Genomic DNA, 13646 nt, shown 5'->3' with positions numbered 1-13646 from the left:
GTTTAAGTAAACTAATAAAGTGATTTCACTAATTTTGAGGTGTTATGAATTAGTTATAAATTAATCTATCTGCAACACATTTACTCAATCCTGCATGTTACTGTAACTATTTCAAAATTTATGTATTTTTAAAAGATAGAGGACCAACTAAGACTAAAAAAATTTGTTTCATGATTTTTAAATTAGTAAATAATTAACTATACATTTAACTCAAATTAATAAATGAGCTGCATATTTTTTATTTTTTTCAAACTTACTTTTCATAAAATATGGCAAAAAATATTATTTTTAAAAACAAATTTCAAAAAAGTCTTAAAATTATCTCTATTTTTTTTTGAATTTTTTATAATTTTGTTTAAATTTTTTTAATTTTTACAGTGTTTTTACAACAAAACTAAACCTTTAGGGGTATTTTTACAACAAAACAACTTTTGAGAGAACAGTCAAAATCAAGTAACTTTTGAGATAACTTTTGCATTTTTTCCCTTTATTATTGAAAATATTATCTTAAAACTACATAATCTTTCGTCAGCACCAGCAGAGCTGTGTTCCTCTCAGCAGAATCCCCCTCTCTAAACCAAGCACATGGAAAATGAAAATATCAGTGAAGAGGCCCAAGAATAATATAATTACATTTACAAGGATCTGGACTGGATATCTTTAGAAATGTGACCGTGCTACGCGTGAGCCTTGAGATAAAAAAAGAATGCACAGAAAAAAACTACACTGCAGCCAAAACACATCAAAAACCCTCTTCAATGGGCTTCTTTCTTGATCATGGTTTCCATTTGTTTGGCTTTGTTGTTTGCACAAATCCGCAAACCCCCGCCCAAGCATACTCTGTTTTCGCCAATTCCCTTAGCTTATAGACTGCTCAAAGTTGAAAGCAGAGAAAGAGCATCTTTTGTACACCTCTGCAAATCCGCTCCTTGGGATATGCTTGTGTACGCTGTCTTGAAGTTGGTTTATCAGCCAGCAAAAGAATTAGCTTCATCATCTGAGTTGGTGGCTATGTACTTGAAACTCAGAATGGGTGCAGAGTGTAGGACAATGAAATGTCGCCATAATTGAACTAGTTGAAGAAATATGGAGACTCAAGGACATCCTTCAGATTAAAATCTCCCCTCTCTGGCAATGGTGGAAACTTTGCATCGGGGAAAGATTTCTCAAAGCTCTCCAACAACTGCATCAAATAAATTAAGTTCAGAAAAAGATGGCGTGTCAATAATATCTGCTATTCAACAATTAGGACCCACACAAAGATAGCAAATCTCAATGAGGTAAAGGTTGCCTAAAAATAAATATGATAGTTCAAAGCAGAGTACTTCTGTTTAACATTGTCTCCGCACCACCACGTTACGCAGTAACTTGTGTACTCCTATCAAATGAAATACTCTAAGCTTAACATTCCCTCAGCTTTGAAAGCACGATTAGTCAAGGGGAGAATGCAATGATCACACTATTACACTCAATCCAATCATTGAAAAGTTTTGTAGAAACTAATCCAAATAAACTAAAAACATTTTGAAACAGAGGAAGTACAAACTAAGGACCTTGTTTCTAAGAAAGCAGGGTGGACATAACATATTTTGAAAATTTTCTAATAAATTAGAAACACTGTAAAACAGAGGGAGTAGAAACTAAACTAAGGAGAGCATAAGAAAGTATTGAATGTAAAAACAGATTTGGTAAATTTTCTAATAATCTACTCTGACACAAGAAACAATGATTGTCTAAAGTCAATGCTTACAGCTGGGATAAGGAAATACATACATTTTCTAAAATAGGTGCATCGTATAGTTCCACAAACTTGTCCCGAAGTGTTTTGTTCATTGTATCAACATCACAAGCATGGGTCCAATATGAATCATGAACTCCTGCATTGATTTAAAGAAAAAAAATATTAGGAGTAATGCATGTCAACTGCAGAAATTAGTGAAGAGAAACACTACCTGCAAAGTTAAGGCCTTGCCTTTTGCATGCAACAGCAGTCATCATCATATGAGAGCCATCAAGGGAGTGCACAAAATTTGGAGGGAAAGCTGTCCTCTGCCGCTTCACCATAACCTGGTTGTACGATTTATTGAGTGTAAGTATCAAAGTGCTCCACAGATCTAAATTCCAAAATAATACAAATGAGAGATACCATAAGAACTGTAACCATGACAGTAGTTAATAAGAAATTGGTAGTTACTCAAATCATTATTCCATATGGCCACAATGCTAATAAAAGATGAGGAATGAGATGACCAGGACAGACTAACACGCAGAGCCATCGATGGGCATGTTCAGGATGCCCAACCGCACAGGGCCCCCAAAATTTAGGGGGCCCCAAATTTTACTTAAGCAATAATTAGCACTACTTAATGATAATGATATTAGGTGATATATAAAAGGTATATTTGCTCCATGTAATTAAGCACTACTCTATCTCTTTGAAGGTTAATTCCTCCCTCCAAATTCTCCTCCTCCCAACTAACTTGTGATTTCCTCATAATAATCCATTTTGGTGGGAATGATATTATGGATCTCCCTCCCTCCATCCTCACTACTCTGTCTCCGTAAAAGTTAACTCTTCCTCACTACATCTCCCATACTAGTCCTTTTGGTGTCACAGATGTATCATCTCCAGTCTCATTTATTTATTGTGTTCTTGTCTTGTTCTACTAATATTTGTGATTCTGTGTATCGATTGAGGCTTTGTGCTGAACTGGTTGGTCCGGTCAAGGAGGGTCGTACAAGATGTAATTATTTGCACTATAATTAGAAGAATGTAATTAGAGCATTGACAGAATAATTTAGAACCGGGCATGTTCGGTGACTTGTGTAGTCGTGTGTGCACGCTATTTGTTGGGGAAAAATAGACCAGCCTAAGGATAATGGTTGACGATCGCTATCAAAGGTCACTCCGAAGCCTTCGGTCTCCAGACCCTCAGCGGGAGGCCTGGCCCCCGAAGGCTGCGGACTCCTTCGGGCCACCTCTCCGACACGTATGTGGCCTTCCGAAAACTCGAAACTACAGCAAGTCCCTCTAGAACCTTCGGCCTTCGGACTCTCAGCAGGAGGCCTAACCCCCGAAGGCTGCAGACCACTTCGGGCCACCCCTCCGGTGCCCATGCGGCCTTCCGAAACCTAAAGATGAAGTCGGCCTCCGGAGATAATATCAGGGAAGAAAGGACAACCCGCAGCCGACCTGACGCGAGGTGACAGGTGATTAATGCCGGTGCAAGTGGTGCTTATCCTGACACCCAAGTGCGATGAAAGTCGTACTGACACCCCCGGCAGAACGGCATCAGGCCGTAATTGGCAACCGGCTCACCCCTCAGGAGGCAGGCACCACAATAGTTACCACGGTAGATATTTATCTTCTATGAAGGGTAAAAAATAATTATCCAAAATAATACTTAGTAATTCTAGGACTTGGCCAAAATAGGACTAGGTCATCTGGGAAGGGAAGGAGGTCACAAGGAGAACGCTCAAGGCAACACACAGGACACAGAGGTGCCCAAGCGCTAAACCACGCTATGATACTCCCCTCAGACCGATTCATTTTTCTACTATTAATACATTTGTGGTGTTCCTTCCTCTCAAACTTCGTCTCCAAGTTTGAGTCTCCTCCTTAGAAGAAACTCTCGCCATGCTTACTAGGGCAAGACGATCTCTTGTTGTAACACTATCCAACCGGGTTCCATCCCTAGGATCAAACCGTGTGCCTATTTTTCGGGATTTAATCCCGAGTGGAATATTAATACATTGTGTTCAGTGGTGTGCAGGGTTCACGTTACCGACTGGAGGTCGGTTACCGACCTCCGGCGGTAACCGAAAAACTGCGGTAACCGCGATTACCGGTCAAAAATAAAAAAAAATTCGGAGAAAATTCATTCGGCAAATTTTGAATTTTTGCGAAAAAATCGTGTTTTTGCCCTCTCGGTAACCGCTCGGTTTTGGTCGGTTACCGAGCGGTTTGGGTCGGTTACCGAGCGATTTTCTCGCATTTTTGATTTGGTCGGTTACCGAGCGGTTTGGGTCCGTAACCACTCGGTTTTCTCGATTTATCGAGCGGTTTTATCGAATTTCAGCGCAGTTCAACAAAAAACCTAAAAAAAGGTTCAATCTTGTAAAATCAATAACTAATTCATCTGAGCTTCAAATCAAGTGAAACAAATTTTGTTGGCTTCCTTGTAACATGATCTACATGATAAAAGTAATTATACTCATAAAAAAGTTCAAAATTTCCTGTGAGAAATTTTATTTGTTAAACCAAGTTAAATGCATAGTTTACTCTTTGCTAATCCAAAAATCATGAAACTAATTTTGTTAGTCTTCTTATATAATCCTATATCTTTTAAAAATATATGAACTCATGAATTAGTTATTGTAACATGCATGATTGTGTAAATGTGTTGCGACTAGATTAATTCATAACTGACCCATCACACCTCAAAAATTAGTGAAACCACTTTCATTAGCTTATTTATATTATGATTTACGTAGAAAAAATAATAGTAGACATGAAAAAGTTAATTACAGTGCTGTTTCTTAACATATTCACTTTATGCTTGTGAACTTTGTAAAAATCATAGAGAATTTAATAAAACTCTAAATAAAGTGAAATCAATTTTAAAGATTCTCTTAAAATACGTTTTATACAAGAAAAATATGTGTTTGCATGTTACACTTTTCCTTAACGTGAGTTAATAACTGAGCCGCACGCTTCAATTTTTTTCATTTTTTTCAAACTTTCTCCCTATAGAATATGATGCAAACGACATTATTTTTGAAAAAAAAATTCACAGAAGGTCTTAGAATTGTGTCTAGTTTTTTTTTAAGATTTTTTTTGAATTTTTTTATTTTTTCGAATTTTTTGAATTCAAATTTCGGTTACCGTTCGGTTTCTGAAACCGGACCAGACCGGGAAGGTCGGTAACCGCGATTTTTGGGCGGTTACCGACGGTTTTTTGAACCCTGGTGGTGTGTGCATCGTTCCTATTAGTTGGAAAGAAGTATATGTTGAAAGAAAAAATGCATTGAAGTTCTAACACCGAATGAAAAAGAAATCGGTTATAAACATTTCTTAGCATGCGTAAAGCCCAATTTTAATTTAGTACAGGGCCCCCAAATTCTCAGATACGGCCCTGCTAACACGTAATACAATGAGGCTTTTCGAAAACCAGAAAGGCCACTGCTTCATGCCGCCACTGGAAATTCCGATCAGCAACAAGCAGTAACCAATGATCAATCCAAAAATATGTAGGGGATGAACCCATGCAAAGAGGCGCATACCTTATCAGTCTCCCTTTGAAGGGTCAGGACTTGTAATGACGTTTTAATCTACAAGGGAAACATCAAGAATACCACATTGACATTAATAATAATGTCAACAATGTAGACATGATTATTTCTTCCGCAAGGCACGTTGAAACAATAAACAGAAGATAAAGAATAAAACAATTGTACAAAAACACTTACAAGATGTCTCCCTAGTTTGCGGTATGGTTGAACAACTGGAAGCCCAAGCGGAGTCGTCCATTTCACTGGTTCGTTCTCAGTAGCAATTACCTGTAATGCAAAACAGGTGGACACAATTATATATCCATGGTTATAGGGCTAAGTGGCTAACTCACTCAGAAACAGCAGAGGCATCAACTCCACCAAATAAGGCAGCTGGGCTTAACTATAAAAGGATGTCAGAACTGGATGATGACTGAGCGTTTGCCTTGACAAATGTTTAATCTTCAGATAGAAGCATAGGTTTTAGGTGTTTTCATTCTTTTAAGTCTTCTAAGACCTAACCATAGTTCATGCTGCCTTTGACATGTAGGTGGTTTAATTTCCTTAATTTTTTACTTTTGCCTCCATTAATATTAAGGCACTCATCTCACTTCGATACTATATCCATCACAGCATACAATGTCAACGCATATAATTGATAAATATTCAGTCAATGAAAAACTTTTGCAGGCTTCCTCATTTAGTGGACTAATTTTTCTACAAAAAAAGATTCAACCACAAGACAAAAGACAACTTTTCACAGCTTGCGGCAACTGTGCTTACCAACTACAAAAGGCTAGTTCTATATACCTGACAGATTAACACTGCCCAAACATGATACTGAAATGGATTTTCTTGATGCGGTGTAAATGTAGCATGAAACATCACATGATATGTAATTCAACGTTCAGAAGACTTTTGATACTGTGGCTTGTACCTTGGCACAGTCACCAAGCCAGTTCATGATACTACGTGCAGCTTGGAACATCTCACCAAGTGCTGTCAGTGTAACCTATCAAAGATAGAAAGAATAGGGTATTTGATTCAAATGGATGTATACATCGCACAACGAAAACAAACAGTTTCACTTGGTAAGATCTTCCACCTTAGCAGCATAGCAAGATGCACCAAAAAGTTCCGAGTCATCACCAATGACCCCCCTCTCTTTCAGTCTTCTTTTTATTTGTTCACGTGCTCCAACATAAGTGACACCATAGACAGATGTCATCACAGTTTGCTTTACCAGTTTTCTATCCACCTGCACTTACAGATAAGCAAGTAAATAAAAGTAAAAAGTAAACAATAAACACAAAGTTCTTTGTCGGTCGAGAGGGTAAAGTTGTCGTAGAACCCCTTGTTCGAGAAGCTGGTTCTCAATGCAGACTTGGATGAGTCAGCGACATGTTGTGTGCTGAGGATTCGGTGTCTTCGGTCATATTCCCCATCGACAGTGCCAGATGTTGACGACTTGTGAATCACCGATCTTATGAATTTATTTAGGAAACAGGGAATACTCCTTGTAATCGAATCACACGCACATAGAGATTTATACAAGCTCAGGCCTCCCTTAGGATAATAGTTCTACATCCTCTTTGTCTTATATTGATCTTCGAGGCTGTTTACAAGGATGGTCTTGGCTAGCCTAGATAGAATTAAACCTAGTCGAGAGGCTCCTTGCATGTAGTCTCGGTGGATTGCTGATGTAGATCGGAAGTACAAAAGGCTCGAAGGCTTAAGGCTTATGTAGGCTTGAATGACTCTATCCTCCGTAAGATCTCCTGGCTCCGTGTATATATGGGGGTCATCGTGTGATCTCTGGACTCCTTTCTTGTCATCCTTAGAGATAAACTTCCCTGTTTACGAGATATCCCGATTCCTGCGGGCAATATGCCCTGAAAATACAGGAAACCCTATGGGATATGGATACTGATATACAGTTGTTTTATACTACCTATCGTCAGCAACTATGCAATTATTACAAAGAAAAAATCCATTGGAAAATCCATTATAAAATATTGAAACTCTAAAGTCCAACATTTATTTAGCATAACGAACGGTTATAGATGCTGACTAGAGTTCATGATTTAGTGCCTATATATATAGAACTTCTAATATCTTCTTCAGCTTTGAGGACTTCATCCGTATCCATCAATTGAGGCCAAATATAGTGAGAACTAAGATATAAATCAGAAACAAAAAAAAAAACACCTGATCAAATATCAGACGAGCACGTGCTGCATCAGGATCTGTCGAAGGATCTTTTTGTGCATCTTCCCTCATAATTTCCACCACCCTAGATCACAAGGATGGACTATATAACTACAAATCCATCATCATAAGTACAAAGAGAATATGAGTAAACCAGTCAAATGTAGCATCAAGATGAAGAATTAGCCCTGGTGAATCCTGACTCCAGTTTGAACAAACTTTGGGCTCTACATAAGGGACTACGAATGATAGTAGAGAGTTGAGACTATTAAGAAAGACCTCACCAATATTGCAAATAAATAAATCAGTATCAATTTCAAGCGTGTAAGATATTTCATGATGTGACTTCAATAAGAACAATTCATAAAGTCTAGAAGTTAAAAAAACCAGTGTTATAAAAGGGGGCCTTGGCGGCCACCTAGGCACTAGGCACCACCCATCCGCACTTTGCAGTACATCCTGTAAGAGCACGAATTACCTAATACGGTTACAATTCTAGACGAAGGAATAACTCGGTAGTAGCAAGAAACTAAAGCCAGACGATATTTAACTTTGCTAATAGCCTCATGATGTTTTAGAATTCTTGAAAAAAGTGATATTTGGCATCCATAAGGCCGCCCAGAATAGATGGGCCAATAGGCTACAGCATATAGAGTGATACAATTCCAACGACATGTCAAGTTCTATCACAAACAAATTCCAGTGCAAGACACAATGCCCCACAAACAGCATACCTGGTAGCTATTCCGGTGTAAACATCTGCAGGCTTCTCTCCAGCGACTAAGTTGACAGCGATGGCTCCCAACTGGATGAAATTAAATAAAAAATTACTCATTCTATTAGATATAATTACAGAATTCTCCATGGCAACCAAAATAATCTTAAAGCAAACAGCATAATCAGTCAGACATGAACTTACCCTATCCCTCCCGAGAGCTGCATAGTGTTGCAGGCCATTACAAGAACCATCCTGAAAAATAGAACATTTTAATGTAATTCTGCTCAACATAACAAAAGTTTGAACATCAGTGAAAGCTGAAATTGTGTCAAACAATATATGTTTTTTGATGGACAAAGGATATTAAAAGATAAAAATATATTGAATCACTAGTGATATATTTCTGTTTGGGAAAACTATATCTAAACAACATCGAACATGAGGCTGCAAAGTGAGTCCTGAAGACTACTTGTCAGTGATACACAGATGTTACTTTCCAACTCTAACAGTTACTGAGACATTTACACAACCATTTTTCACAACTGAGATGCCACTCAAATGCTGGGAGGTTCAATGAACGTGTCAAGTATAACAAAGGTTAATGTTGAACAATGTGATCAAACATGGGAAATGCCACAGGCACTCAGTGTCACATCCAAATGTATCGGTAGAAATAAGCATACTCAATACTCATTGAAATACATGAGCACGCACATGACGAACGAAAGAGAGTGATCTTCTATCAGGAACCAAGAAAATATGAATGTGTAGTCCTATATTGATCAATCTCTTCCTATGTGGCATGATATAAGTTGTAAAAGAACATATAGAACATCAGACATTTGCATAAGATCATTTAGTCATTCTACAAACAACTGGACAGGAAAATGATAACTCGAACCGAATCAGTACCTGATGCACAGGAATATGTGAGATAGTTGTTTCTGGTGAGGAGCTTTTTAAAGCTTCAGTAAGATTCATGCATACTGCCAGACACTGGAATGGATCCTCAGCCTCGAGCCACCATCGTTTGCCTTCTAGAGGCCTATCAGCTGAGTCAAATATTTCCTCCAAGTGACTCTCAGTAAATGCAAGTCGGCCATCATATGATAACTTGTCAACACCACCAGCATATAAATTTGCTAGGTGTATCTTCAGCCAGCGCAAGCCTGACTCGCCAAGTGGCCGACCTTCAGCAAACTCCAAAACCCCACGACAAAGATCTGAACCCAAGTGGTTCAGGTAAGGATGCATTGGATAAGCACGACCTCTAAAATCAAGGTTGTGTGGATAGTAAAACCCTTCTTCATCCTTCATTTTCCGAGCGACCTGTCACCAATATATGCATTAGATGAAAGAGTAAGAGGTGAATAAATGGTAGACAACACGATGGATAACAATAGCAAGACCCCTAATAGTCGCTTACCGCAAGTTTCAGTTCAACATCACATCTCTGAGAATGCTTTTCACTGTTTTCCTTCTTGACTGATCTCAAATGCCACCTCCACTTCTTCAGTGCAGCTTCATCTTCAGTATCAGGCTTCTCTGGTAGGGAAACCTGAGTAAACGGACCACTTCAGATGAGATTTAAAACTAGAATGCACCCCAATCCAATCAAGTGATAATACATTTTCATAAGAAAATAAATGGCAACTCACATCAGCTCGATCAACCAAGTCACCAAGCCTGCCACCACTTGACCATATTCTGTCAACAATACTAAGAACTCTCTTGTTGACCCTCCACTTTGTGCTCCCAAGAGTATTTAAGGCCTGGAATCAACGATGCATCAAATAATGAAACCTCACATACAGATATTACAGTGGAAATTAATGAATTTCATGCAACAATTAGTTTTCCTGAAAGGTTGGCAATATACTTCAGCACCCCTCACGAAGTCATGTTTAGGCTCCACCAGGCCTATAATGTGGACTCACGATGCCCATTATTACTTTTTGCTTAAAAATTGCGTTAGCCAGGTCTCGGATCGGGACCAACGGATCTTATACTGTGCAAGATAAACAAGTAATATATTGTACTGCATAGCGATTTAGTAAATGTATATACACACTGGGCTAACAAGCCATGTTGTCCAAATACAGAAGGAAGCTATATACACACAAGTCTATCTATACACAGCGTAAATAACAATCAAAATGTATTAAAGCAGCTATTTTATAGCATTGGATGTGATGGGAATATGATCTTGTAAGCGAATTTAGGAAAGTATTCCATCAAGGATTACTCATCTAATTTGCATAAGTTAGGAATAGAGGACAGTACCTCAAAAACTGATTGCATTTGTTCCCTTGGAGCCCTTTTTACAGCCTCCCTCTGTTGCCTAGCCCCATGGGTGCGCATCACATAGGATGGCAAAAACAAGTGTGCTCCCTTGTCATATCTGTAGAAAATTTTAAGAGTACTGAATAATTACTAGACACAATAAAGTTTGCAGAAACTTACAAGCATGACATTACTAAAAAGGTAGGAACAAATTCACTACTTATTCAGAAATGTCAAATAATAGGAGTAATAGTCTGATAAAACAGCATCCATTTGCACGAATCAGAACCACATGCTGAACTAACCAAACTTTAAGAAAACCCCAAGTTCCAAACCATCAAACGAAGTAACACCATTAGTTTTTCGAGTTGTTAAGATACATCATGTAACAGCCAACAGAATTTAAAAGAAAATAGGCCAAAAATACCAACCCAGTCCAACATATCGGGGGAATCAACATAGGCATGTATGGGATGACCATGTGCTTTGCCTGTTAAAGAAAACATGAACCATTAAGTGATCAAAGAATGCAAAATTAGAAGAAGAGTATTTTAGTAAAAATCAAGATTACTGCAGAAGGGTCAACTGACTGTTCGATCCAGGCCTTGCCGCACCAGTGGATCACACTTGATCACACCATAGCGGCGACTATTCTTCCTGTTGAATTAAAATGCATGAGATAAAGTATAGGTAATGATGAAGCAGCATACTACTTTTGGAACAAAATGTATTAAATAAGAGATAACATCATTACTGTTGTTCTTTTGGCACAGTTCTCATTTCATGTCTGAAAGCAGGACGGATGTCAGGTGGACCATCTGATGACTGGCTAGCAGGTGGTTGTATATGGGCTGTTTCAATAAATAGCTCAATCAAACGACTACCAACCTATAGAACAGCAAAAGATAATAGGAAATATCATCAGTCGAAATAGTGCGGGGAGTGAACAACATATAAATCCAAATATTTAACAAAGGATTCATACTTTTGCTTGAGCATCTTGACCCCATGGCCTGGTGTTATCTTGATTCTTCACTATGTTCCTTACTTGCCGTAACTTTTGCTTTTTCATCAGATCAGTAACTTTCTTTCTTAGACGCTGTTGTTCTTTGGCAATGTCCGAGTCACCAATTTTTTCTTCATTGTCCATTTCTTTGTTGCTCTTTTTCTTTGTCTTCTCTAGAAATTTATGGATTCGAACCTAGTCAAGGACAAAAATAAAGGTACAATGGTTCATTACTGACTGATACTCAGGACACAACATGCTGCCACCAAAATAAGTGCATTAACCAAATAATGACAGGTTTAAAGCCATGCCCGAGATTAATAGAAACCAAAAAAAAGTAACAAAACTGAAGCAGATTGACAACAGCCTAAAGGTATCCCTTGATAGCACAACTTCAAATATCTATGACAATGATTGGAAGTTCATACTTCAAATGGTGAGTTCGAAGAGAAAACATGAAATTAGTCAATCACTAAATTGCCACATACTTAAAATGGTGATTTCAAACAGAGCATATGAAATTGCAACAGCATTACATGCTACAACAAATTACTAGCATGTCAGCGAAAACCCACACATTATTTCCAGACATAGAACAGTTAAGATGGCTATACATAGTAGCAATAACAATGACAGTGTGTGCCCCTAAATAACTTCAAGAAGGAATGCTAGTTAGTAAGCAGCTATCCAGTCAGTGAAGTGCTGTATTTCTTCTAACACCTCTTTCCCCTAAATTTACCCTATATATTTAAAAAGGGGGCTTATCTTCACACCCACTCCTATCAAGTATGATTCACATAATTTATCAATTGTAGCTTAAAACCTCCATCTTTAATCAGAATAATACTACTCTGATCATTTCAGCTTGCGGTTATGCCTAGCCATAGATTACTTCAATTAAAAAATAGTTCAGTGAGACAAGAACAAAAATATTAGACTGTTGTCCATTAGAGTTTTTTAATTTATAAGTTCAATCATCTGAAGCTCCACAAATGCTCATGCGCTTCATATTTCCAACAACCAAGGGCACCAATTCCCTGAGCTAAAGACTAGTTTTGAATGCAGCCACACTGTTGCAAACAAACAAGGAAGTCCCCCCACCCACAATCCACATACCTCATGCTCGATAGCCTCGCCAATCTGGCACGCAGCCTGTATGACTCGAACGCTCCCTTCTCCGCTGCCCGTCATGAGAAGGCCCATGAGTTTGTGCATGGTGATAACGGCCATCATGTCGGCTGGAAGCATGTTGAAGAAGGGAGCATGGGAGGCGCGCGACCCGCGCTCCGCCACGAGCTCCTGCTCTGCGATGATCTGGTCGCGCAGCGGCTCGAACCAGCCAAGGAAGAGCGACTTGACGTAGGGCAGATTAGGCGCCAGCCTCTGCTCGCACATGTCCGCGAGCAGCTCGCGGTACTCTTTTGCTGCTTGCTCCCAGGCCTCCGTCTCGACCCGGATCTGCCGCCGCCGCAGCGCCGTGTACTTGTGGAACGTCATCCCGTGCTCCGCCGCCGTCACTGCCGCCTGCCGGCCCCGCCCACTCCTCCGCCTCCGGCCCCTCCCCGCCTCCCCCGCCGTTCCCGCTGGCGACGGAGGCGGCTGCTGCTTCGGCTCCGCGCGAACGATCTCCTCGAGCGCGTGATGCAGCTCCTCGGCCTCCTCAGAGGACACCGCCTCAGCGGCGGCGGCGGAGGAGGACGCGAACCGCGGAGCCTGGTGCTGCTGCCACGGGGGGAGGCGCGCGGGCGGGAGGAGACCAGAGGCCGCGGGGAGAAGCTGGCGGTCGAGAAGAGTGCGAGGGTGCGGGGCGGCAGCACGCGGGAGGGAGGAAGAGGAAAGGGCGGAGGCGAGGCGGCGGGCGGGGAGGCGACGCCACATGAGGGGCGCGCCGGTGGTGGCTAGGGTTTGGAGCACGAGGAGGAGAAGAGAGCGAGGCAGAGGCGAGGGGAAGACGGCGGCGGCGGTCGGAGTTGGGGCCGAGAGCATCAATTGGAGGGCGCGGGGGAGGGAGCAGGAGGGGACATGGGGAATGGCAATGTGGCGCCGCCGCCAAGGAAGCAGGGGGGTTGGGGGAGGAGGAGGCACGCCGACTTCGCTTCGGGAGGCTTAAACCCTTGCCACCTAGACGGTTGGTTACGACTTACGAGGTTTAGGGGTGGA

The 13646-nt window shown here is 40.4% G+C and overlaps 1 protein-coding gene across 3 annotated transcripts; it reads right to left on the bottom strand.

Moving 5' to 3' along the window:
* Positions 1-573: 573 nt before the first annotated feature.
* On the bottom strand, positions 574-13602 carry LOC133901558 (DNA-directed RNA polymerase 1B, mitochondrial-like). Of its 3 annotated transcripts, none has more exons than XM_062342903.1 (19): positions 12603-13598; positions 11466-11681; positions 11235-11368; positions 11071-11137; positions 10912-10970; positions 10481-10598; positions 9856-9969; positions 9624-9755; positions 9110-9526; positions 8399-8449; positions 8214-8284; positions 7480-7564; positions 6377-6529; positions 6209-6283; positions 5470-5559; positions 5284-5331; positions 1953-2067; positions 1774-1877; positions 574-1183 (listed from the first exon to the last, which is right to left on the bottom strand). In XM_062342903.1, the coding sequence occupies exons 1-19, from the start codon at positions 13470-13472 to the stop codon at positions 1073-1075; spliced, it is 3030 nt and encodes a 1009-aa protein (XP_062198887.1). In that variant the 5' UTR covers positions 13473-13598; the 3' UTR covers positions 574-1072. The 3 variants fall into 3 exon arrangements, 2 of the variants coding, with proteins under 2 accessions (XP_062198887.1, XP_062198888.1); XR_009906732.1 differs by having other exon boundaries at positions 1135-1183; positions 1973-2067; positions 12603-13600; XM_062342904.1 differs by lacking the exons at positions 574-1183; positions 1774-1877; positions 1953-2067; ... (2 more) ...; positions 6209-6283; positions 6377-6529 and adding an exon at positions 6537-7163 and having other exon boundaries at positions 12603-13602.
* Positions 13603-13646: the final 44 nt, after the last annotated feature.

Source organism: Phragmites australis, chromosome 20 (genome assembly GCF_958298935.1).
Source record: "Phragmites australis chromosome 20, lpPhrAust1.1, whole genome shotgun sequence".
Classification (NCBI taxonomy): Eukaryota; Viridiplantae; Streptophyta; class Magnoliopsida; order Poales; family Poaceae; genus Phragmites; species Phragmites australis.
Note: the sequence above shows the minus strand (reverse complement) of the source record. Positions and strands in the feature narration are given on the sequence as shown.

Excerpts from the sequence above, each read along its gene's own strand:
- LOC133901558 (XM_062342903.1), bottom strand. The coding sequence starts at position 13,472 with ATGCTCTCGGCCCCAACTCCGACCGCCGCCGCCGTCTTCCCCTCGCCT. Across the intron at positions 11,682-12,602 it reads GCGAGGCTATCGAGCATGAG|GTTCGAATCCATAAATTTCT; the intron begins GTATGTGGATTG and ends GTCCTTGACTAG. Across the intron at positions 9,527-9,623 it reads ATGTTGAACTGAAACTTGCG|GTCGCTCGGAAAATGAAGGA; the intron begins GTAAGCGACTAT and ends TATTGGTGACAG.